Source organism: Thamnophis sirtalis, unplaced genomic scaffold (genome assembly GCF_051295495.1).
Source record: "Thamnophis sirtalis isolate CommonGarterSnake01/CBP01778 unplaced genomic scaffold, rThaSir2_p1.2 scaffold_15, whole genome shotgun sequence".
In the NCBI taxonomy this organism is placed as follows: domain Eukaryota; kingdom Metazoa; phylum Chordata; class Lepidosauria; order Squamata; family Natricidae; genus Thamnophis; species Thamnophis sirtalis.
The window spans coordinates 13,724,945-13,752,192 of NW_028261395.1; the positions used below are offsets into that span (position 1 = coordinate 13,724,945).

The 27,248-nt window shown below is 46.2% G+C and overlaps 1 protein-coding gene across 1 annotated transcript; it reads right to left on the reverse strand.

The window, feature by feature from the left end:
* LOC148042482 (vomeronasal type-2 receptor 26-like) lies at positions 1–27,248 on the reverse strand. Its single transcript, XM_087702188.1, has 6 exons — positions 26,890–27,248; positions 26,133–26,421; positions 13,407–14,201; positions 2,664–2,876; positions 1,983–2,109; positions 1–943 (listed from the first exon to the last, which is right to left on the reverse strand). The coding sequence occupies exons 1-6, from the start codon at positions 27,114–27,116 to the stop codon at positions 33–35; spliced, it is 2,562 nt and encodes an 853-aa protein (XP_087558314.1). The 5' UTR covers positions 27,117–27,248; the 3' UTR covers positions 1–32.

Sequence of the window (27,248 nt, forward strand, 5' to 3'; positions counted from 1 at the left end):
CAATTCTTCCAATATCATAATGGTATTATATATCATGCTTTTACATTTGTTCTGGCTGTAAGCTGCTCCTTTGTGTTCAGGTCTGGCCTCAGAAGGATAATGTAGCACTTGGGGATGAAGATGCAGACCAGCAGACCAGCACTGGAGGCCAGGATGGAGAAGACCTGAACAGCCACCATGTATTTCCCTTTGGTGCTCAGGTAGGTGGGCACAAAAGTCAACCAGACGCTGCAGAAGACCAGCATGCTGAAGGTGATCAGCTTGGCTTCGTTGAAGGCCCCAGGCAGATTCCTGGCCAGGAAAGCCACCGTGAAGCAGATGGCAGCCAGAAAGCCCATGTAGCTGAGGGTGACATAGAACATGACAACGGCCCCTTCGTTGCATTGCAGGATGATCTCTCCAGGCTGGGAATGGAGGTCAGAGTCAGGGAAGGGGGGAGAAACTCCCACCCAGAAGGAACAGATGATAATTTGGACTGCAGAAGAAGAAAGGATGATGGAGTTGGCCAAGCTCTTCCCCAGCCATCTCTTCACTCGGTTTCCTGGTTTTGTGGCCAGGAAAGCCAGCACCACCGTGATGGTTTTGGCCAAGAGAGAAGAAACAGCAACTGAGAAGATGATGCTGAAAACTGTTTGTCGGAGAAGGCAGGTGGCTTTCCTTGGTTGACCAATGAAGAGAGAAGGAGACAAGAAGCAAAGCAGGAGGGAGACCAGGAGGATGTAGGAGAGGTCCCGGTTGTTGGCTTTGACAAGGGGAGTTTCTCCATATTTAATGAAGATGATTAAAAGAAGGACTGTAGTTAGGAAGAAGAGCAGGGCAAAAGAGACCAGGATGATGCCCAGATGTTCTTCATAAGACAGGAAGACTATAACTTTGGGGATACATTGGACTCTGGCCTCATTTGGATATTTGTCATCTGGACATTTGGTGCATTTTTCTGCATCTGAGAAACCAAAAACCCTTTTTCTTTAACTTTCTGTCCTTTTATCTTACAGGAAATACCTTCTTTGGATAACAACTGATACCATTGGCATTTTCCAAGAAGTATTTCTTAATGATTTCATTAAAAAGAGCATAAGAAGGATATTTTTAAATATATATATATAACTAGGTATTTGAAGTTGAGGGAAGTCCTAGGATGTTAATTATTTCCTGTGTAATGTGCAGAATCTTCATAGGGAGCTACATTACTAGAAATTAGTAATGAATCATATAATCTTTTTAGGCAAACATCCTGAATTCAGCCACATGGCAGTTAATATACTGGACTTGGAGGACTCCTACAGTATCTTGTAACACTTAAAAACAATCTTGAATTAAGGAGAAACTTCCTAATAGTAAGAACAACTAACCAGTGGAACAGCTGGCCTCCAGAGGTTTTGGGTTCTTCAACACTGAATGTTTTAAAGAAGAGACTGGACATTCACTTGTCTGAAATGGTATAGGTTCTCCTGCTTCAGCAGGGGTAGAAGATCTCCAAGGTCTCTTCCAGCTCTACTCTGATTTATTGATCTACATGACTGTCAGAATATTTGCGTAATGAGTTCCCTCCATAACTATCCACAGCACCACATTATGGACCAGTGACACCTTCTCAGTGATCCTCAAGAGGAAGATTCAATGTACAGTGAATTGCAAGGTCTTTCAGAAGGTGGACCTAAAACAATTCATCAAGTTTCAAAGAACTTGGATGTTCCTAGAAAGCTGAATTTAGCAGCACAAATCCAAACTAAAAATCAGAAGAGATATTTCCTTAAATAGTAGTAAAGCTTGCTCAGTCTTCCACCTCCTCCTCCCAATTCTTCCCAGCCCCTCCTTCAAAGTTTTTTTTTTATTTACTTCCTTTTAAATAATAAATTGTGCAGGTTAAAAATAAAAAAAACCTGGTGAACTTCAATCTCTCTTTTAACTTGCACTTTCATGAAAATGTTCTGGATGGATCCAGTTCCACAAAGCCTCCCATTTTCCTCAGTGTGACCCACCTTCCTGAGTGGAGAAGGTCCCCTCCGGACAAGGAACGCAGTCGTAGCAGCAAACTGGCTCTCCTTCTCGAGCCCTCTTGACAAATCCAGGATGACAATTTTCCGCACAGTTGGACTGAGGCAGAGACTGAGCAGAAAAATGAGGAATGCCAAAGAAAATATGTTAGGACTCTCAGTTCATGGAAAATGGAGGGAGAAATGGAGGGAGACAAGTAGCCTCTGGTCTTCACTGAGGTAAATATGAAATCTCTGACTACTTCTAAACAGATGCAGGAGGGAGAACAACTGGAAGATTCTTCATTTACTTCCTCCCTTTTGATTTTGGTATTTAATATTACAATAAAGTACTTTTCTGCTTTAAACTTTATTAACGGATTGAATTGAAAAAAAATTAAGTATGATGACATATATAAAAGATTTAGGAAACTTTTATTCCATTAGATTTTTTAATATAGAATAAAACTGATGAAGAAAGAAACCTCTGACCAGTAAGATCTTGAAAGGTTACCATAAAACAGGGCAAAGCCCCTCCACTTAGGTCCCATCTGTTGAAGAACTTCCATTAGATAACACCAACTGGCATGGAAGGCCAACCACCCTGGAGACTATATAGGCTTTGCCCACTTGAAATGGGACCTCAGGCTTTGGGAAACAGAGAAAAGACACCAAAATTTCTCCCACCTTATTGAGCAACTTTAGCTGTGAAAGAGCATTTTCTTCGATAGAAAGTCTCTGTCTATCAAAATACGCCAGAATCTCTCTCCTGGGATGTTCATTGAAGAGAACTAAGAAGCCGTGAATGGCAACATCTGCTGTTATCTCTCCATTTTGGTCCAAATACAGTTTTCTATCAGAAATATTCCAAAATTCATTCTTCTCCAGAAAGGGATTAAACTAGAATGGGAACATCCAGGAATTTGAAAAAGAGAAAAACTTTGTTTCTTATCCCACATTGAATCTTTCTTCTACAATTGTCCAATCTCCAAATATGGTTAAATGGGGTACAAATACTGCCAATATCTTCATAAGTGAATGAAAAAGTTTGAGAAATATTTGTCAATCACATACTGACAAAATATAAGGAAAATGTAATCCACACAATTGGTCAATTATAGGGAACATTCAATAGAATGAACAGAGAAAAAAAAGATGATCCATAAACTCTTTGAAAACAACAGGTTGATTCCCTGAAAGCATGAGATGATCAAGAAGAAATCATTCAGGCTAATCTTTTCCCTTGTAATCCTGATGGAAAACACCTCCAGATGTGCTAATTCTGCTTTATTGTAATGTGACTTTAACAAAAAAATTTAAATCTGAAAGAACAAATCTCCCACCAACACTTTACTCAGGCTGAAAAGTTAGGGAGGATCCTTTCTGAGTTTCTTTCTCTCCCATTATGCAGCTGCAGGATTTCCCCCTCTTATCTGATCCCTCCCTAGGCAGCCTCTCTTCTCCTCATCCCAAAAGTCATTCTCACATATCATTACACTTTCTAAATGGATTATGGGAGCTCTGGTGATAGAACTGGGTTTCAATAAAGGACTCACAAAGAATTTTGTGAATTTTGTGGAAACTTGAGGGGTGGTATGATAACTAAATGGATAAAAACTGTCTTCAAAATGTTACTCAAATATGTTTTAACAATTTTTAATCTTTCCTATGAAACCTGAAGGTGATGGATTATAATTTGCCATTGGTCGTCAATTTTTCTGTTATTAATATGGTAATTAATAGGATCTTAGAGTAAGCTAATTTTATGTGATTTAAGAATATAAAGTTCTTTCAACTTAGAAGCTTTATTTGAAACTTTATTTTAAATTTCATTTTAAAAGTTTGATAAAATAAAAATGGTTTTAAATCAACTTAAAGGCAATAATCAGAAGCAAGCAACAATTGTTGAATAGGATGGATTGGATGGACTGGAATTTAATTTGCTGCTGGCATCCCTGAGGAAGGAGTCTGGCTTGAAGGCAGGCTGCTTGGAGATGGCTGGAGAGGCCATGGACCCTGAAGACTCAAAGTGGACAGAAGGGATGACTGATGAAATGGATTCTTTCAAGAAGATTGAGGGAGATTTGGGAATGAACTTGTCATATTTAACTGGAAAACAAAGAGTTTAAGATTCGTCATGTTCCCATTTACAGGAGGTCCCATGACTTTGGGGAATGGGAAGCAGTTGTTGAGAAAGATCCTAATTAAAATTTTAAGGAAATGTCTTATTAAGAATCAACCAAAGCTGCTTAACCCTGGGCAGATTCTGGATGGATCAGAGGTAATGAATGTGGTGGTCTGTAGTAGAGAAGAAGCCCTTATAAATATTCTGTGGGTTAAATACAACAGCAGATAACACAGAAGTTTGAAGTTTTGAAATTTAACTTTATTGTTGGATTGCCTGTTAACTACATTTTTTATATACAGCAGATAGATGACAAGTCAAGTAGTTGCAAATTGATGTGTAATTTATAATGGTGGGCCTGTTTTGCAAGGGGGAGAAACTATTATAGTTGCATTGTATTCAACAGGGGGGGAAATATGCATGTTTTTGTCTGTTTTTAATGCAGATTTTTTTAAAAAAAAAATGTGTTGTCTACTTTTGTTTTGTCATTATAATAGTTTTATTTTACCGGGAGATGTCCATGGAAAGAAGGCAAATACAGCCATAAGAATCTCAGGAAGTGAACGTTCTGGTTTGAGGAGACCCCAACTCAAGGACCAGGTCCCCTTGCAGGCATCCATGCAGCCCAGCCTGTTTGCCTGCCTTTGCCGTGGCCTCCTGCTTGTCTTGGTCTGCTCCCGAATGTCCACTCCAGGCTGCTTCCAACCACTCCAGCAGTGGCCATTCACCTTTTTCCTCTTTCCTTTCCTTTCTCTTTTTCTATTTCCTTCCCATTCCCTCCACTTATCATCCTTTCCTTCTTTCCCATTGCCTTTCCTTTCCCTTCCCACCCTTCCCTCCCTTCCCTTCCTACTTTCCTGGGGGGGGGGGTCTGAGGGTGAGTCAGGGGACCCCTTTCCTCCTTGACCCCCTCGCCAAGATCTGCTCTGATGGCAATTATGGCTAAAAGGCCTTTGGAAGTTGGGCTACCCCTCCCCCCTCCCCATTGCTGAAACTCCTCTTGCTGCAGAATTGGGATCTTTCAGAACTTCTTCTCCTGCCCCCCCATCCTCCCCCCTGCACAGTCTCAGTTGCTGCTTGGAGGGGGAGGAGAGGGGGATTGACCAGCTCAGCCAACAGATTTCAGTCGTCCCTCCTGGCTCACCACTCCAATTTCCCCCTGGCCAAAGGAGTCGGGGAGAGAATGGATGGGAGGAAAGAAAAACTTGGGGAAGAGGGAGGGAGATCCAGAGGAAACGGGGAGAGCCCCTCGCCCTGTTTCCGCCTCCTCCCAGGCGGGCCACAAGGTTGAAAAGCTTCTGATTCCTCACTCTCACTCTCTTTTTCTTTTTTTCTCCACCCCCCCACTCTTTCTCTCTCTCTCCCTCTCTCTCTCTCTCTCTCTCTCTCACACACACACACACACACACACACACACACAGACAGACACACACATATCCCTGCAAGTCCCCCTTCTCTGCCTCCTCCGGGGAGAGAAGGTTGCCTGCGCAGAAGAGGCACCGATCGAAACGTGTCCCAATAAGTTAATCAGCTGGGCTTTCCTGGGATGCGAGCGATGCTGCTGGGCGCTTGGAAAGGACGTCGGCCACCGGCCCACTACTAAAATCAAACAATGAGCTGGAGCTGGTTGGGAGAGAGAGAGAGAGAGAGAGAGAGAGAGAAAGAGAGAAAGAGAGAGAGAGTGAGTAAAATGGGTGGTTTCATCCAAAGGAGCTTTTGTTTCAGGTGGATCTCCTTGCTTTGAAAGGAGGAAAGGAGGGGGAGAAAGAGAGAGAAAGAGAGAGATGAAAGAAAAGGAAAAAGAAAGAAAAGGAAAAGAAAGGAAAGGAGAGAGAGAAAGAAAGCGGGAGTTATGGAAGGAAGGGAAAGAAAGAAAGAGAGGGAGGGAGGAGGAAGTTGAATGAGATATAGTTGGATGGATGGGTCAATAGATACATGGAGGGAGGGAGGGAGGGAAAGAGAGAAAATGAGAGGAAGGAAGGACACAAACCATGGCTTCAGAAGACTCTTTCAAACAGCACAACAATGTTTGAAAGGGCCAGAAGGGATCTTGGGGGTCATTTTCTAGTCCAATCCCTGCTCTAGTAGGGTCAGAAGGGACCTTGGAAGCCATCTAGTCCAACCCTCTGCTCCAGCAGAAGACTTTATACACTCTGGATTATTTTGGTGTCTCTAACAGAGAGGAAAATTGCCAGAAAAGGGAAGGAGTTTACTAGGACAAGGCTGCCATGCAGAGGAAGGCAGAGACAGTCCTTGACTTATGACAATTGAGCCCAACATTTTGGTTGCTAAGCAAGAGCATTGTTAAGTGAGCTTTGCCACATTTTGCTCAATCCATGACATCTCCTGGCTCTGACAGTCATGTGCAGGCTAGGGAAGAACATCTGAAGGCCTGTGTAATGTTCTAATGTGCAGAAGTGATAGTTAAATGTGTGGCAGAAAGTGGACTCTGGGTGTGTTTTTCCAAACGCAATAAGTGAGGTTGAATGTGTATAGTTTTAGAAGAGCTCTGTGTGTGTGTGTGTATACACATACAGTGTATAAAGTAGATAACGCATCTTTTTGTGTGCCTATACACACACTATACCTTGTAATATGTATGTACACATATGGCATATATACATAGGATTAAATTGTGTATTTTGGATGTTCATTAGTTGTAAATAAATAGACAGGGAAATTGTATCTTGTTGACGCAAGGAGAGGCCAGGCAAGGTACCTCTTGACGTGAGTGATGTCAAGTTGGCTACACCCACCCAATCACATGCCCACCAAGCCACACCCACCCAATCACATGCCCACCAAGCCATGCCCACCCAGTCACATGACCACCAAGCCACACCCACCCAATCACATGACCACCAAGCCATGCCCACCCAGTCACAAGACCACCAAGCCATGACCACCCAGTCACATGACCACCAAGCCACACCCACCCAGTCACACGACGACCAAGCCATGCCCACAGAACCAGTAGTAAAAAGATTTGAATCCCACCACTGGATAGAACCCGCTTCCAATAAATGACTCCTGTTACACACGAGTGTAAGATCTGCTCACTCTTATTCCAGAGTCTCAGACTTGGAAAAAGTGAATTCAGTTACAAGAGAGGAGATTTTAACTAAATGAGAGAAAAAATAGGATAAAAGGATGTGCTGTTTTAGAGCTGAGCCACTAAAGCATCCACTTCATGGATCGTCTGAGAGCAAAGACTGAGCAGCCATCAGTCAGAGAAGCTTGAACTGGGATTCCTGCACAGAGGAGGGTTTGGGCTTGATGGTCTCAGGGTTTCCTCCAAATTTATAAAGGTTGTCATGCCACAACATGTACTGTATTTTTCGGAGTATAAGATTCACTGGAGTATAAGACGCACCAAGGTTTTGAAGAGGCTTTTTTAAAAAAAACAAACAAGTAGGTAGGTAGGAAGAGGGAGAGAAATAGAGAGAAATACTGTAGATAAGTAGGGAGAGAGAGTAGTTAGGTAGGGAGGTAGATAAAAGGATAGAGAGAGAGAAATAGAGAGAGATAGAGAAATACAGTAGGTAGGTAGGGATAGAGAGGGGGGGGTAGGTAGGTAGAGGGTTAGAGAGAGATAAATAAAAAGAAATAGAGAGAGAAATACAGTAGGGAGGGGCGGAGAGAGTAGCTAGGTAGGTAGATGTTTCCAGGTGTATTTATCCATGTGCTGGAGAAGGAAATCGCTGACAATCTGCAGCACCTAAGACTTTGTTTTTGCTGGCACAGCACTTGATCAATGTAATTCTCATCAACCAGTTAAAGAGCTTTCCAAGAGGGGGAAAAAGTTTTTACACTCTGCACACCTCCCCTAAACAGCCCATTTTTGTGACAACGCCCCCACTTTTTTTAAAAAAAAATCATGAATAGCCTGGGGGGGGGGGCTTGCAGAGTGCTCCTAAAAAAAAAACCTCCGGCAGCGATTCTGAACCAGAGAAAGAAGGTTTGCCCGGGATGCTCGAGTTTCTGGGGACCCAGGAAGACCAGCCAGCGGTAGGGGTTGCCACTTTGGGACGACCCTGGACGACGCCGGCTCCAGCGACTTTGGCAGCTCCCGTCCTTTTTCAGCTTTTCCGGCTGTGTGACGGCGAGGGACGGCGAGACCAGCCAGCGGTAGGGGTTGCCACTTTGGGACGACCCTGGACGACGCTGGCTCCAGCGACTTTGGCGGCTTTGGCAGCTTCCGTCCTTTTTCAGCTTTTCCGGCTGTGTGACGGCGAGGGAAAGAGCTCCAGCCGGATAATAGCGACGGCGCTCCCCGGAGGCTTTGTTGTTTATTCCACCTCCCTGCCCTGCTTATCAGTGGCGAAGACGGCAGAGACGAGGTCTTGGGGAGACCGCCCCTGTGCTGTACAGACCGTGACGATCTCAGTAGTGTTGGAGCTTTCGGTGATTTTAACACTACTCTGGCCGTTTGACACCGAGGAGGCAGGCTTTATTCTGAGAACAGCAGCAGCGTTCCCTGGCCATTTTAGTGCCTGTTTCATCTTTTTGCTTCGCCTGCCTCTGACGGTGAGATTGTGGGAACTCCCTGGGGTGGTTTTACCCCCAGAAAGAAGACCCTTGGGCTGGGCTATCACTGAGATTGCGGGTGGACAGATGATGGCGGCATTGGGCGCCCTCATTGAATCCCCGCAGCATTTTCCAACTAATAGTGCCCAGCTGACTGAACTTCCGGTTTCTTCCCCAAACGGACAAACAAACCGACATCACTTTAGAGGACGTGGATTGGGGTTGGGTGCCTGTAGAGGTTGCCCAAATTATGGGACTGACTGTAACTACCATCATCACAACCCTCACAGACGCCCTCCCCTCCCCCCTGCTCTGCCCCATGGCTTAGCCTTCATTTATAACATCATTATTGTCCTGGTTCTAACACCATTATTGCTGACTGTGAAGCCATCTGTGGAGAACTATTTGGCCTCCCCCGGAACTTGCAATTTTAATAGAACTTTCGCGCATTTTATAATTTTTTTCCTCTCTTTCTCCTTCTTAACGAATCCTCTTCTCTTCCCTTCTCCTTCTTTCTTTCTCCACTTCTAAACCTTAATTTTTAAACAGGTATGTTGAGTATATGGGATTGTATGTGAGTGTGTGTGTGACCCACTTTTATTGTTGTTACTGTTGTATTTGTGTATTTTAATAATTACGTGGGGACTGGTTGTGTGAGCGTTTGAGTATGGCTGATTCGGAGGACCTGCTGGGGAAAGCGGGGGGGTATCAGGGTGGTTGGGGGGACCATGGCCACGGGAGTGGGTCGGAGCATTGCGGTCATGACAGGGAGGGGCAGATATGGCGGGGACTTTAGGGCTGGCCATTACCGGGGAAGGAGGGTTCGCTACATTACAGAGATCCCTCCTTCCGGCCCTATGAGTCCCACTCCAAGACCAGATGGCGCGAGCAGCCAGGACCCTGGTCTCAGGCTGCTGTTGCTAAATGCCAGGTCTGTTATTCACAAGGCTCCCCTCGTCCGGGACTTAATTGTTGACGAGAGGGCAGACCTGGCATGTATTACTGAAACCTGGCTGGGCACAGAAGGAGGAGTCCCCCTTGTAGAGATGTGCCCAGAGGGATTTCAGGTGCTTCATCAGCCGAGAGCCCAGAGAAGGGGTGGCGGTGTGGCTATTGTTATCCGGGAGTCTCTGTTACCTCGTAGGGTCCCTGCTCCGGAGCTTGTCGGGTGTGAGTCCCTGCTGATTAAGTTGGACCTCAAGGGTCAAGTGGGTTTGCTGCTAACGTACCTGCCTCCCAACTGCGTTGCAGCATCCCTCCCCTCGCTCCTCGAGTCAGTAGCCGAGCTGGCAGTTGAGTTCCCCAGGCTCATCGTTCTGGGGGACTTTAACTTGCCATCGCTCGGTGAACGCTCTGACGGGGCGCAGGAGTTCATGGCTTCCATGACAGCCATGGGCTTGACCCAGGTAATTCGGGGCCCAACCCATACAGCGGGTCACATGCTTGACCTCGTATTTCTCTCGGAGCAGTGGATGTGTGATCTTGGTCTGAGGGGTAATGAGATCATACCCCTGTCATGGTCAGACCACTGCCTACTGAGGCTTGACTTCCGGAGGCCAAACCCCCACCGTAGGGAGGAGGAACCGACCAGGTGGTTCCACCCCAGGCGACTTATGGACCCTTTGAGGTTCCAGACGGAGCTTGGGGAAATTCCTGACGCTCTCGCCCACAGTTCGGCGGAGACTCTGGTTGCCGCCTGGCATTTGGCGGCATCGGAGTCTCTTGACCGGATTGCGCCACTACGGCCCCTCCGGGTCAGTGGATCCCGGAGACCTCCTTGGTTCACCGAGGAACTCCGGGAGAAGAAGCGCCGGAGGAGACGCCTAGAGCACCTGTGGAGGTCCGATAAGTCCGAGGCGAACCAAGCACTTCTGTCCACCTGCACCAAGGATTACATCCGGGCACTGAGAATCGCCAAAAGAACGCATATCTCTGCCTTGGTTGCGTCCGCCGAGTCACGCCCAGCCGCCCTGTTTAGGATCACCCGCACCCTCCTTAATAAGAGGGATGTGGGAGAACCCTTGCAGGGTAGGGCTGAGGACTATGCCCAGTTCTTGGCGGACAAAGTTGCTCGGTTTAGGTCGGACTTGGACTCCACCGCAGTAGATTCAGCCGAGACACAGGGAGATTACTTGGCAAATCATCTCTGGGTTGAGTTCCAGGATGTTGCCTCTGGGGATGTGGACAAGGCCATTCGAGCTGTAAGTGCCTCCACCTGTATTTTGGACCCGTGTCCCTCCTGGCTGGTTGCCAACAGCAGGGAGGTGACACATGGCTGGATCCAGGCAGTTGTGACCGCCTCCCTTCGGGAGGGGCACTTCCCCGCCGTACTTAAAACGGCGGTGGTGAGACCCCTCCTGAAGAAACCATCTTTGGATCCAGCCATTTTAAACAACTATCGTCCTGTCTCCAACCTCCCCTTTATTGGGAAGGTTGTTGAGAAGGTGGTGGCCTTCCAGCTTCAATGGGCCTTGGAGGAAGCTAGTTATCTTGACCCCTTCCAGTCCGGCTTCAGACCTGGTTACAGCACAGAAACCGCTTTGGTCGCATTGACCGATGATCTCTGGAGAGCCAGAGATGGAGGCCATGCGTCCATCCTGGTTCTCCTTGACCTCTCAGCGGCTTTCGATACCATCGACCATGGTATCCTTCTGCGACGACTGCGGGAGGTGGGGGTGGGAGGCACTGTTTTGCAGTGGTTCTCCTCTTACCTCTCGGACAGGTCGCAGTCGGTGTTGGTCGGGGGGCAGAGATCGTCCCTGAGGCCCCTAACATATGGGGTGCCGCAGGGTTCGGTCTTATCCCCCCTACTATTTAACATATACATGAAACCGCTGGGCGAGATCATTCGAAGGCACGGGATAAAATACCACCAATATGCGGACGATACACAATTGTATCTGTCCACCCTGTGCCAACTCAATGAAGCGGTGGACCTGATGAACCGGGGCCTTGAGGCCGTTAAGAGCTGGATGAGCGCTAACAAACTGGTACTCAACCCGGACAAGACCGAGTGGCTGTTGTGCTTTCCTCCCAATAATTTGGCCGACATTCCAACACTCAGGCTGGGGGGTCAAATTCTATACCCCTCAGATAGGGTCCGTAACTTAGGAGTCCTCCTGGATCCTCAGCTGACTCTCGACCACCAGTTGTCGGCTGTGACCAGGGGGGCATTTGCCCAGGTTCGCCTGGTCCGCCAGTTACGGCCCTACCTGAACCGGGAGGCTCTCACAGCAGTCACTCGAGCCCTTGTGATCTCCAGGCTGGAATACTGCAATGGGCTCTACATGGGGTTGCCCCTGAAGAGCACCCGGCGTCTGCAGTTAGTCCAGAATGCGGCCGCGCGAGTGATAGTGGGCGCACCACGGTTCGCCCACATTACACCCATCCTCCGCGAGCTGCACTGGCTACCTGTGGGTCTCCGGGTGCGCTTCAGGGTATTGATGACCACCTTTAAAGCACTCCATGGTAGTGGGTCTGGATACTTGAGAGACCGCCTTCTGCCGATTACCTCCCTCCGACCGATTAGATCACACAGGCTGGGCCTCCTCCGGATTCCATCCGCCAGTCAATGCCGACTGGCGACTACACGGAGGAGAGCCTTTTCTGTTGTAGCTCCGACCCTGTGGAACGATCTCCCCGTTGAGATTCGTACCCTCACCACCATCCAAACCTTCCGCACAGCCCTCAAGATCTGGCTCTCCCAGCAGGCCTGGGGATAGGTTTTCAATTTACCCGCCCGAATGTTGATTGTTGAATGTATGTTGTGGTTTACTATTTTATTATTGGTCTTTTATTGTTGATTTGTTATTGTATACCCTTCCCTTTGTGATTGTAAGCCGCCCTGAGTCCCCTCAGGGAGAAGGGCGGCCTATAAGTCTTATTAAAATCTAAAATCTATTAAAAAAAAAAAAGCTCCTTGTTGGACTTGCAAAAATGGTCCATTTTTTGCTCATTACTGCTGTCCCCAGCCCCCAAGAGCTCTCTGAAATCCTCCATAAGGGTATGCACAACCATTTTGGTGAAGGGGCGGGGCTTCAGGAGGCAAAAAATGCTGTATTGGATGTATAAGATGCACCCTGATTTTCAGCCTCTTTTTTAAGGGAAAGAAGTGCATCTAATATTCTGAAAAATAAGGTAACTCTTGTGCTGTTGTTGCTCTAGCGCCACCTAGTGGCCGGGGGCAGATAAGCCTAACTCTAAGGTCTGAAGCCAGACTCCATTTTCTGCCAGCCTTTGGAGAAGATGGAAGCAGCTGTTGTGACCGAGACACCTGGTCATCCGGAGACAGCCTCCGTCCTTCACACGGAGCATCGCGGGAGAGGTTCCAGCTGCTTCTTTGCTGGCTTTTAATTAATGCTGCCAATCTCGTCTTTCTAGTTGATTTCCACTCTTTGCATCTCCTCAGTTTCACCTGCCCTCTTCTCCCAATAAAGCATCCAGATCCACGCCAGGCTCCCTTTCATTGGAGGAGAATAGGGGGGCTTAGCTGCCTGTCCAGCTGCACACAGACCCACGTGCAATGGGGACGGAAGGAAGGGGGAATTCCACCAGGCTAATCACAAACCCACAAATAAGGGGATTTATTTTGAAAAGAATAGAGCATTTTCCAATTAGCAGTGCTAAATATAAAAATGCCATGGTATCTACTTTTTGGAACCATTAATTCCCTGAGTAATTGAATTGGACAGATCTGTTGATATGGTTCCCCTCCTTCTCCTCTGGATCCCTCCTCCAAAGGATCTAAGATTAATGGATCCATATCGGGATACCCTTACCTGCCATAGCTGCAGCCTTGGAGACCCCAAGATCTTTTTATCCAGCTTCCTTCCCTTCCTGGATCTGGAGGAATATGCAGCATTCAGGGCCTGGGCCAGAGTCTTTGTGAGACTGTAACGGTGGTATTCATTTGGGGCTCTTTTTCTGTCCTTTTTCCTCTGGGTCTCCAGTGGGGCTTTCTGGGTGCATCTTCTGCGGCCTTTGACAGAAAAGACATTCTTTGAAAGAGAACAATGAAAATAATGTTCTTGAAACTTTACTTCCACAAAGAAAAAGGGTTCAAAAGCAGAATCCTTTGGCCTTCCTTTTGTCAGATAACCAAAGTTCCAAATACTATGGATATATCTGAGAAGCCTGGGCTTCTTTAAATTATATCCTGTGAAACTTGTGAGGATCCAGACTTTCCCCTCAATGGGTACTGGCAGACGCATAAGTGTTAAATGGAAAGGAAGAATTCTGTCCCAAATGGATTCCAATTCCATGAAGTGAACAAAGACGTTGACTTGTCTCCACTTAGAGAGGGAATCCCTGAGGGCTGCTGTATATCCAGTTGTTGAGAACAGTTGTGATATAACCACACAAATTCCATTCCTGACAAGCACAGGAGGAAAAGTCCTCATGAAATTCTCTCCCTTTTCTGTGTCTGAAGCAAAGAGGCCAATCAGGGTCCATCTGAAGTGGAGGAGCAGCTGGACAATTGCTGGGTACTGGAATCCTTCTTTGGGATTCATCTGGTGGAAAAAGGGGAATCGACTTTTATCACTCAGAGCCTCTGAAGCTGATCCATAATTGATCTGGAAAAGGAATTGAAAGGATTAGAGCCGTGATGGGGAACCTGTGGCATGCAGAGCGTCCTCTCCTGGCACACCAGCCACCCCAGCCCAGCTCCACTAGCATCCACATGCAGGCGCACCTCCTGCCAGCCAGCTGGTTTTCGGGCCTTTGTGGAGGGCCAGGGCGGGGGGACACATGAGTATGCAGTGGGGGGGGCGCTCACATTGCGCAGGAAAATCTGGTGGGCTGGAAGAGAGTGTGAATGGCCTCCCCCCCCCCCCCCAGTGCTTCCTGGCTCAGTTGGAGGCTTCCTTCAGCCTTCAAACAGTTGCAGGGGTTTTTTTTGGGGGGGGGGGATGGCTTCCAAATTGGTTCAGGAGACTTTCCAGGGCCAAAATGGGGCGTGGAAAGCACAGGATATCCCCCCCCCCCATTATTCCCGAATTGGGAGCTCTTAGGAAAGTCTCCCCTCCTTGTGGGTTGCTAACAGTCATGAGTTTCAAAATTTTTTAGAACCTCTTCTGTAGGTGTAGCCTGCTTTGTGGGAGTGGCTTGGCAGTTCATGTGACCGGGAGGGCATGGCCAAGACGTTGTCAGCATTCCCAGTCAAGATAAAAGTATAAATTGCACAGAAAAGAAAGAGGCATTCATACATCTGAATTTAACTTCAAAGCAGTGGCAACAACATAAATTCTTTAAATAATAATGTTTGTTAGGACTATGCACTGTTTTTGATTATATAGGAATGTAAAGCCCAGAGCATCTACTTGGTACTTTTTAAAGCAGAGGCACCATTTTCCTGGATTCATGAAATATCTACTTTAAAGAGCTGTAGGTGAGTACTATATTTACAGTCTTGTATTCTCTTCAGTGCTTTGTTTGGGACAGAATCCAAAGTCCCATGCAGTCCTAGCATTTGTACTAAAGCTAGGCAAGTTATTTTACAGGGCTCTGAGCAATGCTCCAGATCTGGTCACTGAAGCAGATGTTCCAAAGGACTCCCACAACTTTCCAATGCTTTGAAATCCCAGCAAATGATTTATACAGGCCTATTTCATGCTTTCTTCTATATGGCAATCAGGGTGGTTTTACATATGGTTCACATATGGTTTCCCAAGTACTTAGAGGTCCAAGAACTGCCTTTCCTAGATTGCAGCTTTAGCTTCCTTGAATGTTAACACACCTTCAGGCCATTCAAATATAGACTAGCTCTGATCCTGGAACCATATCCCATATATCAGGGACGTGCAGTCACTAGAGGCAGGGGAGGCGAAGCCTCACCAGTCTCCTAAGGGAAAAGAAAGAATTTTAAATAATTTTTTTAAAAATAATTAAAGCCAGGGTAGTTGCTACCAGATTCAAAGTCACAGTGGCTTAGTGTCTGCTCTCAGTGTTAACTATGGGAGGAGGCCAGAGAAGTCGGAGCCTCTTTTGCCTAAGGAATTGTTCGCCTTTTAAAAGTTAAGGAGGAGTTAACAAGCGAAAACTTTCATATGCAAAAGAGGCACTGATTCTCCAGCCTCATGATCGGGGAGCAGCGAATCATGCCTTAGGAGCTTACGTTGAGCACGCTTACGTTGGGCGGACAAGAGGAGAGTTGAGAGAGTTTCCACAGCTGGAAAAGGTGGATCAGACGGAGGGAGGGGGGGATTCAAATTTATTGTAATTTAATTTGTAATTTTTTTATTGTGAGGTGTGTGTGTGTGTGTTTTCTTTCTTCACAGTGGAGGCGTTCTCGCTGCTTTGTCCCAACAGGCTAGGTGTCTCGCGTTTATGTCCGCCATAAACGTGAGATGCCTGGCCTGTTGGACACAGTGGTGGCAGGGGGAGGAATGGGCTGGGTGGGTGGGGAGGACGAGTGAGGAGGAGGAGGAGGAGGAGGAGGAGGAGGAGGAGGAGGAGGAGGAGGAGGAGGAGGAGGAGGAGGAGAGCGGTGAGTCCAAGCAGGGAGCAGGTCGGGCGGGGGTGGGGGGTGGGCTGGCTGGCTGCAGGCCGGTGCAGCAGGATTGTTTGTCAGAGGAGGTGGGGGGGGCAAGGCGGTGGAGTGCGATGGCGGTGAGAACGAGAAGCATCTCAGATGGAGCCAGGACACCTGGAAGGCAAGCCGGCACTTAAAGGCATGCCAAAGTGCTGGCTTGCCTTCTGGGTGTCCCAGCTCCATCTGAGATGCTTCTCGCTGCTGTTGCCCCCCCGCCTCCTCCGACAAACAATCATGCTGCCCCAGCCTGCAGCCAGCCCAGCACCAAGCGTGGAGGACGAGGAGGAGGAGGAGAAGAGCAGTGAGTCCAGGCAGGGAGCAGGTTGGGCAGGGGGTGGGTGGGCTGGCTGGCTGCAGGCCGGGGCAGCAGGATTGTTCATTGGAGGAGGTGGTCCAGGAACTGGAGAAGCTGGCGGATCGCTTGGAAGCCATGCCGCGCCCTCTCCATGGAGGCTCCAGTCCGAGCGATCCGCCGGCTTCTCCAGTTCCTGGCCCAGAGCTTCCTTGTAGAAGTAGCTGCTGCGCGGCAAAGCGGCCCAAGGCGGCAGGAATGCCCCGCCGGGCAAAGGAGGGGTGGTGGCGGTGGCAGCGGCTGCTTTAAGCGCTGCCTTGTCTCACAGCCGGGGCTGCTCCAGGCCGCCTGCCGCTGGCATGTGCTCATGTGAGAGCCTTTGCACGGCGCTGGGAGGCCGCGGAGAAGCTTCGCTCTGCTTCTCGCTCAGCCTTCCCCCAGAGGCGATCCAGGACTTCCAGTGGCAGAGCCTGGAGAAGTAGCGGCTGCAGGCCGGGGCAGCGGGCGGGTGGCGGTGGCGGTGGCACTTTGCATCGCGGGAGCCGCCAAGTGCTTTTGCTGCAGACCTGGGCACTTGGTGGCTCCCGCGATGCAAATCCACCCCCCACCCCCCGCCGAGGCTGACCACTGCCCTGCTGAGCTGCTTTGCCAAAGTCTGGGAAGGAACTCTGCTGGAGCTGGTGAATCTTTGAAGAGATGCCCAGCTGAGCCTCACCAGGCATAAACCTCACCGCACGTCACTGCCATATATTAATATTATATATTAATATCATATTCAATGTAATCATTATTGCTAAAAAAAACAGGCAGCAGTTAGAGTACTTTGTAATAAAACATGGGCAATAAACAAGAAGTTGATCCACCATCACCACCCCACTTTTAGCTTGTTTCTGTTTTATCTAATATGTCCCTGCAATTCTTCCATAATTCAGACTACTGAAAAGAGTTCTACATAATTAGCCTTTTAAAATAAGCTTGATGTCCAACAGATTTCCTACTTATTAATACGAACAGGTTCTGGCCTGTTGCTTAAAAAATAAATTCATACCACAATCTACAGGAAAATGCAGTCTGTAAGTATAATTTCTTTTGTGCTACTACTAACACCACTCCACATAAGCACCTTACAAAAGGCTAGCAAGAATATTTGCAGAACAGTGTGCTCTCTCACACTTGCCTTTGTTGTTTAAACCACTTTGTAGAGTATAATATACAATATACTGTGTATGTAGAGGGGAAACTACTTGGATTGGCCCGCCTCTTAAGATCTTGGGCTTGGAATTATGTGCACCAGAAACAATACCTATTTGTTTCAGAGTATTTTCAGATTGACAGGCTGTCATGTGCTGAACTACCTGTGCTTTGTTTTGTCTTAACAAACATAAAGTACAATCAGTGCAACTGTTAACTCTTTATGCTGTAAATAATCTCTGAAAATGTAAGAGAGAAAAAAGTCAGTCTGTCCCAACCGCATTTCAGTTTCTGCAATTTCCCTCCACCCTCAAAAATGAGGGCCAATAAAGAGGCTCAAGGAAAGATAATCCATTTCCTATTGGATTTGGAAGTACTTAGAAGTAGCAAAAGTTCCCACTGCTTTCCAGTGTCTCAAAAGCCCATCATAAAGGCGAGAGTCCATTCTTCTGCTTCTCAGTGCAGAAATCCCTAATACGTTCCGGTAGATTTCAAAAGCATCACTTGGAAGCAGAAACAGCCAATGTGGACCCTCAAGAGCAGTCACTGCTGTATAAGGTTTCTTTAGTGCTGTGAGCTATACAATTTAAAGTTTCTGCCCACTGCTATCAAGCAATTTAAGCAGGAATATACCTCTGAGTGAACAGGTATTTTGCTTATGGCATTTGTACTTTACCGCAACAAGCAAGCACTCACCCTCTAAATAAGTTAGACAGTCATAATATTAAAACTTGATAAGTGTTCTTAACAAGAAATTCACAATGGTAGCATCACACATACATTCCAAAAATACTTATGATATTTGTACAACCACCTGCTTTGCAGTTCTTGTCTTCTTAACTGATGGCAGACTGAAACTCAATAAATATATCACCAATAAAAAAGAATAGCATGTCAGAGTACTGAAAAACTCAGCCAAATGGGAAAATGCAAAGAAAAAATATTGGATTTCCTGCTAAGAAGTAACAATTTATATATAGTATGCACAATCCTTTTAGTTAAATTATTGCTGAACAATTTATAATAGTTGCATCACAATATTATTCTATTTGCCATTACTACTCTACTTCCTAGATGTTCACTATAGTCTCCCCCACCCAAAGATTTAAGGGCATGTGAAATAGTTTTGATGAAAGTTGCATGATATGAAACTTCTCTCCTTTGAAATGTTTGGTTTTGATTTTCCAATGAATCAAAAGGAATGTTTCACGCTTCCTTGTTACACAGCATTTGTTTTAACTTTCCATAGCTCTCCCCAAAACCAACCAAGGAAGGTAAAACCATAGAAATCTAATACTGTCGTGCACGGCTTTGCACTAAATTATATGTATACTAAGCCAAAAATAGTTTAAGATTATAATTAGCCCACCTGTTTCCCCCATTAACATGCAAATACATTTTTCTTGTTCAGAGATTTCCCAGTCCTTGCAAATTATCACATTAAATCTACATAACTATTCAAGTTTGTTTTCAGTATGCGCAAAGAAGGAGCAGCCACTACCTTTCAACACTTAGAAGTCCAACAATAAGCTTTTATTCTTACATCAAGTTGAGCTGAGTTGCCCTTCCCAGAGCTAAGGTGTATTGTTTTACACAAGCAAACAGGAATGCTTTGTAAGGTGAATTATTATGCCACCAACGCAGCATACCATATTCACATTCCTCTCTGCCAAGGGTTGCTAACTTATCTTTCCTTTCAATCAAGTGCAGATTTTCCTCTTCCCCCCCTCCAACCTTTAAAGAAATAATAATTACTTCCTCACTCAAGCCTCAAGATTTGTGGGCATTCAGAATAAATCTTCCCAGTTTCCACAACTCACAGAAAACCGAACCTTACTTAGGAATAAACCCAGCTGGTTTCAGGTCTTTGTATCTTGTACTTTTCAAGTAAGGTGCAACCACACAACTCTATGCATGTTTGTCCATGTTTAACTATTCAGAGACTCTTCTCCCCTAAAAGTTCAGCCAGGATTGCCATTCCCAGTCAAACCATCGCAAAGGCAAAGAGACTGTTCTCCTCGCCCTCCTGAGGGCAGCTGGTCACCGCCTCCATAAGACCCATCATCCCCAGAACTCTCCTAAGTGAAGCACTGACCTCTTAGCCAGGTAAGTTTCTTTTTTTTTTAAGGAAGGGGGCACTATGAGGTGGAGGAACAGGAGAGCCACTTATCTCCCCCCCTGTTGAACTTTGCTAAATGGGGTGCCCCACTCCGCCTTTTGCCCCTCGGCGACAAAAAAAGCAGGAAGGAGAGTGGGTGCTTACCTGGAGAGAGCCACATCACTCAGGGCCACGCAGGTCTGACCATCCATTTCTCTTTAAGACAGCCAGGGTGGGGGACATGTGAGTATGCGGGGGGGGGGTTTACTCACATTGCGCAGGAAACTCTGGTGGTCTGGAAGTGGGTGTGAATGGACTGGCCCTCCCAGTGCTTCCTGGCTCAGTTGGAGGCTTCCTTCAGCCTTCAAACAGTTGCAGGGTTTGGGGAGTTTTGAGAAACCGCCTGGGTCTCTGATCCCGACTCACCTGTCTGGAGCCGCTGAAAACTTTAGACTCTGGTGGCGGTGCTGGTTTCCTGCAGCTTCGGCATCCCTGAAAAGGGACTCAGCATTCTCCCTTTCCTTCTCCCCTCCTCCCTTCAAAAGCTGTGAGGTGCTTTCTTAGCACTGGTTGCCCAGCTGGCACGGCCCCGCTCACTTGCCTTCTCCTCCCTCCTCCTCCTCCTCCTCCCTCCCCAAAGACTCCTCTCCTTCTTCTGGAGCTCAGTGGGAGCCGGGCACAAGGGTTGGGAGGCTGCTTTTGAAACCACATCTTGGGAAACTTGACCGGGAAGGGAGGCGGGGAACCAGTCGGGGGGGGGGGGCATTCTGGAACTTGCCTAGGAGGCTGGCCGCTCTGCACAACCTATCTTCTGCTGCCCCCGTGCTTTGCTGGCGGCCAGGCCTCCTACTCCTAAGCAACATTGGGGAGGTCCTAGGAGGACAGCCACACTGTGCAAGCTACCCACCCCCTGTGAGCGACGACGTAACGGGCAGGGAGAGCAAGCGAGGGGGCCGGGGAGGCATTGTGGTCCCGTCCCACAGGACGAAGCGCTTATAAAATGTATGGTAGATTTCAGGATCCTCTTCTATCATACCGATTAGAACTGGAAACAACCCACCCCTGGTTGCAAACAGCTATTTCCAGTGGGGGAAACAGGACAAAGCAAGTGGGGAAAATAGTTTCCTTTGCTATATTTCCAGTCTGAATGAGACCATGTCAGGGTCCCTATGGAAGAGCTCTTTGAAGGATCATTATGTATTCATAGTAAAGCAAATAACTTAGCTCTGTTCTTAAATGCTAAAACTGTTCCACATAAAAAACAGAGGAGCTCTGATCAATTACCAGAGCCATCATTTTGACACTTTTGCTGTCCTGTCGTCTGTCCCCATGAAATGCAAGCATGGAATAAACTGAGCCTGGTTTGTTCTCAGTCTTTTCAGTGGCCACAAACTACTAGCAAAAGTGCCATTTGATCAGAAGGCAAGGAATGTTTCCCCTTTTGCATTTGAGCATCCAAGAAGGGACAGGAAAGACCAAGAATTGTATTTGTATTTGTATTTGTATTTGTATTTGTATTTGTATTTGTATTTGTATTTGTATTTGTATTTATTATACTTGTATGCCGCCCTATTCCCGGGGGGGACTCAGGGCGGCGAACAAACACATGGGGAGGGAGGTAATACAAAAACGAACAAGACAAAACAGTATACAAAGACAAATTAGAAACTACACAACAATCAGCAATTCAAGTGGGGCTGGGAACTCATCAGCCCCAGGGGCTAAGGAAAGAGGGGAAGAGAGCAAGGAAGCAAAAAGAAGGAAAGAGGGGAAGGAAGAATGAAGCGAGAAGGAAAAATAAGGGAAGGAAGGAAATTATAAGGAGAGAGAGTGAGGGTGTGAGGTAAATCCTGCCTTAGCACTTGATCTCCAGCAGCCCTGCTGTCTTTTACCAACCCCTTGTCCTTTCCTTCTGACCTCTCCTGGTGGTCTCCCATCCTATCATTGAGTATACTTTGGTTACAAAGCTAGGTCTCATAAGGAGAGAGAGTGGGCCTCCCTCTGACCCACATACTTTGCCCTCCTGCACTCACCATTGGCAACCAAGGAGAGTAAGCACAGCAGCAGTGAGAGCACGCCCACCATGGCCTCCATTATCAGTGTGCATTCAACACCAAAGGTCACATTAATCAAAAGGATGCCAAATGCAAACTTTTACCTTTCAATAAAAAGGTGTTTGTATCATTGAAAGTGCTGTTATTGTTTTTTTTTCAGAGGAAAGACATTAATCACCTATGAGTTGTTTTTCTAAACTAAAACCTCATTATTCAGGTTAAATTGTCGGGTTGGCAATCTGAGATAAACAAGTGGGTTTTGGGTTGCGGTTTGGGCGTTCGATCTCTAAAAGGTTTGCCATCACTGGATTAGAGCATGCACAGAGTGTAACCTAATTCAGCTTTTGTTAAATTGCTGGTGAGAGATGCTTCATTGTAACCTAAGGTGCCAACTACATTAAAGATTTTAAGATTTTAAGATGGGTAAAGCGGGACAGCATTGACGAGGAGGGGGGGCTCGGAGCACCTGAGCTGTAAAAAAAAAAAGAGGACTGTAAAAACCATGAAGCATTACCCCTGCCGCCGCCGCCTCCTCCGCTGTGCTTTTGAGGAGCTTCCGACAGCTGAGCCACTTGGCCTGGGACCGAGCCTCTTCCTCGCCGCAGTGCCGCTGCCGGAAAGCACCCCCCGCCCGAGGCCGCCGGATGGTCGCGCGTCAGGGTGTGCACGGACAGGAGGGGAGGGAGCTTCGCCCCTTGTCAGGTGCTGTGAGCCGAGCGGAGGGAGGGAAACCACTGCCCTCTAAAGGCCACATCGGGAACAACACTTCAGAGAAATAAAAACTTTTTTTTTAACGGTGTCCTTTTTAAAATTGATGATTCGGCGTCTTTTCTTTCTTTTGGAAAATCGGGACTTTTTGAACACGGAATGGACACGGGACAAATTTTGAAAAATCGTGACTGTCCTGCCAAAAGCGGGATGTCTGGTCACCATAAACTACATAGATAAAACCTCTTGGCGAATTCCCAAGCTTAGCCTAGCAAAGTAACTTCTTGTGAAAAGTAAAATGTGAATTCTACCAAGTAGCCTTGCTTGTAACCTAAAATGTGTGTTCAGCATTCCCTAACAAAGATCTGTGTTATAGGCCAGAAAATGGATTTCTATTCCCTTCTAAAGTCCATTGTTTTCAGACCACTGAGAAAAATCATGAAATTTGTGTGAAATCAATTTATGTTTCCATAGGAATGACGTTCTGTCCAAACTGTGTGAGTTGTAAGATGTTTGGAAAAGTTTTTGGCCTGTGCCTTTTTTTCTCTCTCTGCCTGATCTGTTAAGGTGGGAGACCAAAAGGTTGTCCAGTCTTTTGCTTTCTGCAGAAATAAAAGCTGATAATCCGTAGCCTCATCTTCAGAGTTTCACTGGATTTATCAGATTCTCAGCTGCATTCAAAAACCTTCCACAATGAAGAATGCTGTGTTATATTTGGGGTCAGATCAAGTCCACAATATTAGATTTTAATAAATCCAATCTTGTTCTCATGAAAGCATTAGAATCATTTGTTAATTAGACATTGTTTAAAATATTAAAGACAGAATATTAACAAGATTGCATTATAAAAGTGGAAAATAATAAATAAATTTAAAAACTATAAACAATGTAAATCAAATTACTGTATCTCATTTTTTGTGAAAATTCCCAAATCAGCTCTGAGGGGCAGCAGCTGGAGTCCTTTTGTCCATCCCAAGATACTCCTCAGCGTCTGGGATTCAGTTGGTTCTGCTGGTGGTTTCTCTCTGAAGCCCCAAACATCAGATTGATGTAAGAACATGGGGGAAACCTTGGCCTCACATACTTCCATAATTGGGGCTGAGGAAGCTGGAGAGCTAGGAGGTTTTCTTTTAAGCACCACTTTCACTCATGGCTTTGATCTAACTGAGCTCCTTTGATGATGAGGGAGCCAAGATTCAGTCTCAGAGAAAACTACCCCAGGCAAGGAAAGGTCTTACTTGCTCCATTGGCTGACCATCTATGGCTAGGATGTCATTTCCCAAAGACCATAACTTTTGTGCTTGATTTATTAAGTATCAGATAATTATTGTGAGAAAATAACCCAAGTCTTCCTCACAGGGTATATAATCCAATGTGTAAGTATGATAATATCACAGTGTAAATCAGCATGTTCCAATAGGTATTTAGCATGCTAAACATATGTACCTATAACAAAAGTTATAACAAAATAAAAAGATTGGTTATTAGCAAGATTGTATTATAAAAGTGGAAAATAATAAATGAATTAAAAAACTATAATCAATGTAAATCATATTACTGTATCTCACCACTAAAATTTATTGCAATTAGATTGACATGTGCAAATGCCAACTGAAGTATTCTATTCCAATAAATGGCCTACTATAATTTTTGAGGATTGCTGCATATCAGTGGTAAGTTTCAATTTTTTTTAGAACTTAATGCCGCTGCCAGGTAGTTTTAAGTGGGAATGGCTTTTTATACAGGCGTCTGTCAAAGAGAAGAGGACAGTGCACGCCATGTGGACTTGTCCAACAACTGAAGAAGGAACAGGAGGCGAGGATTCATTGGACAAGCCCACGGCCTTCACTGCTCTCTCCTCTGACAGCCGCCTCGTTTCCTCCCTCTGCATGGATTCCCCAGTACCTTCATTGGAAAGGTGGCAGCTATCAAAGAGCAGAGGACAGTGCATGCCATGTGGGTTTGTCCAACAGCTGAAGAAGGAACAAGAGGCGAGGATTCTGGTACGGGGCCTCTGGAAGAACAGGTACGAGAAGGTATGCTAAATATCACCAACCAGTATGCCCGTACTGGTCAGTACTGGCTGAAACCCAGCCCTGCTGCATATTTTAATGCTTTGATAGCCCAGATTCTTTGTGGAGGAATCTTTTTCACTTCTCCAGTTGTACAAGAAACAAGAAGACCTCAATTCCTAATACGATTTGTCAGTAGTACCATCCAAGATTGATCTTTAATTGAAGTTTTGTCTGTTCTAACAGCCACCAGACTGTCAGAGTCTGACAGTTTCCATAGATTAAATGCCAATATCCACATTTTCTGATTTTACAGTGTAAATCAACGTTTCAATAGGTATTTAGCATGCTAAGCATATGTACCTATAACAGAACGTATAACAAAATACAAGTGTTGGAAAGGACCTTTGAGGTCTTCTAGTCCAACCCCCTGCTCTAGCAGGAGACCTTATACCAGGGGTCCTCAAACCCGGCCCACGGGGCCAGATACAGCCCACCAAAGCCATTAATCCAGCCCAAGTGGGACCCCGAGGCTGCCCCACCCAAATCACTCTGCCCATCTGCTGGACCCCACCCATCGGCTGACTGCAGGCCTTTTCTTCGCAAGTACCACGGACTGAAACTACAAAGTAAGACCAAAGCTTTTGGCCGGCAGAGTGCTTTTGGGGGCCGGGGAGGCCAAAAAGAGGATGCACGGAGGCCCCAGGAGGGGAAAATGCTGCCCTCTGCCTCAGCTTCTTAGCTCGGGCTAAGTGGCAAACAGAGCCATGTCGCCTGGCACATGCGGCCTTGCCCGTTGCTCTTCAGGGTTTCTGGTGCACATGTACATGTGATGAACAGCTGGCCTTTGAGTGCATGGCAGTGCCAGGAACTGGAAAAGCTGGTCTTCTGGTTACATATCAGCCAGCTGATCATCATGTACGTGTGCACCACAAACCGGAAGAGGAGCTGCTGGTGCACCTATGGGCAGTGACATGCACACTGGGCAACTCCTCTTCCAGATCACGTCCCTGACAAGAGCACTTGGTGCTGAAAAGGTTCTCCTTCCATGCACTATTCCAAGGGTGGCTTTTCCAAGGCATTATAAAGCGGTACCAATACTTCACATGATTTGGATTCTCTCCTTCTGTTGATGCAGCCTAGGATTGCAATGGCTTTTTTTGGCTGCTGCCACACATTGTTGGCTCACATTTGAGAGATTGTCCACTAAGATTCCAAGATCCCTCTCACAGTTCCTGCTATTGAGCCAGGTTTCACCTAATCTGTACCTGTACATTTGGTTTTTCTAGCCTCAGTGTAAGATTTTACTTTTCTCTACACTGAATTTTATTTTGTTAAATACTCCCAGTGTTCAAGTCTTTCTAGATCCATCTGGATCTTCAGCCTATCTTCTGGGGTGTTGGCTATTCCTGCCAGTTTAGTGTCATCTGTAATGTGATGAGTTCCCCATATATCCTTTGTTCAAACCATTGATGAAGATGTTGAAGAGTACTGGGCCTAAAATGGAATCTTGGGGTCCCCCACTGCTTGTTTCCCTCCATGTAGACATAGTTCCATTGAGGACCACCCATCACCACCCACCACTCACTTTTCCAGATGCAGAAAAACACACACAAACCTGTGGGACTTTGTAGGTGCCTCCTAAGGTTGACGCCTGGACAGAGATGTCACTGGCAGCTCCATCAAGAAAAGCAAGAACGTTGTCCATCCTTCCACAGGCGTAGTTGGGGACATTGGCTTCTCCAGTGGAGAGAATGTCCAGCAAGGCATCTGAAGTGCAGAAAGTGCTGAAATAGTTGGTGTGGATGTTGTAGCCAAGTGTGAGATTGTGCAGGAGCTGGGAATTCTTGTTGACCATTTGAATGTTGAAAATAAACCGTAAGCCATTTTGAAAATCATAAAAGTTCCTATGGTAAAAAAAGGTGTTATTATAATGAACAGCAACAGCAAATACATACATACATACATACATACATACATACATACATACATACATACATACATACATACATTCCTCCAGAAGCCAGTACTGAGCCTTAAACCAACAATGATCCAAAACCAATGATCAATTATACAAATATGCAAATTGGCTGAGGTATGGCAACTACGACTGGTTCAACCACTACTTTAAATAAAATTCATTATTCAGTGATAAATCAAGGATTGAACTGAGAGAGGAAAATAATCTTGAGTCCTTTCAGCTTTTTTTCAGACCCCTTTTTGAGTCTCTTTCACTAAATCAGACAAAAGAGAAGCCATGGAAATCAAAATCATTCAGGAAATTAGACATATAGGAATAAATGAAGAAAAGAAACAGAAAAGAAGGAGAGTGTTAGAATGGAGGGAGTGCAACTCTATCACCCTGAATGACTTACCTATCACGGAAGACCAACTGAAGAGAAGGAGCCACATTGAAAAGCAACTTTGTATGCAATGTTTCACCTCCGCTTAGGACTATACTGATGAGATGGTCTCCTGGTCTATAAAAGCTCTGTGGTCGTTTTCCATCCTGGTGCTCCAAACTCTGCGGGCATTTCATTCTCAGCTTCCCAGAGACTGTATGAGACAAAAGCAGCATCAGAAGCAGAAGCAGGAGGTCCATAATTCATGGGATGAATCAATCAATCTCCTTCCCATTTCTAAAGAAGAATTAGAAGAATTCAAAGGACTCTCACAAGGTGGAATATGATCCAGTGTCTTTCCTGATTCAAACACAGAGAAACACTCACTTCAT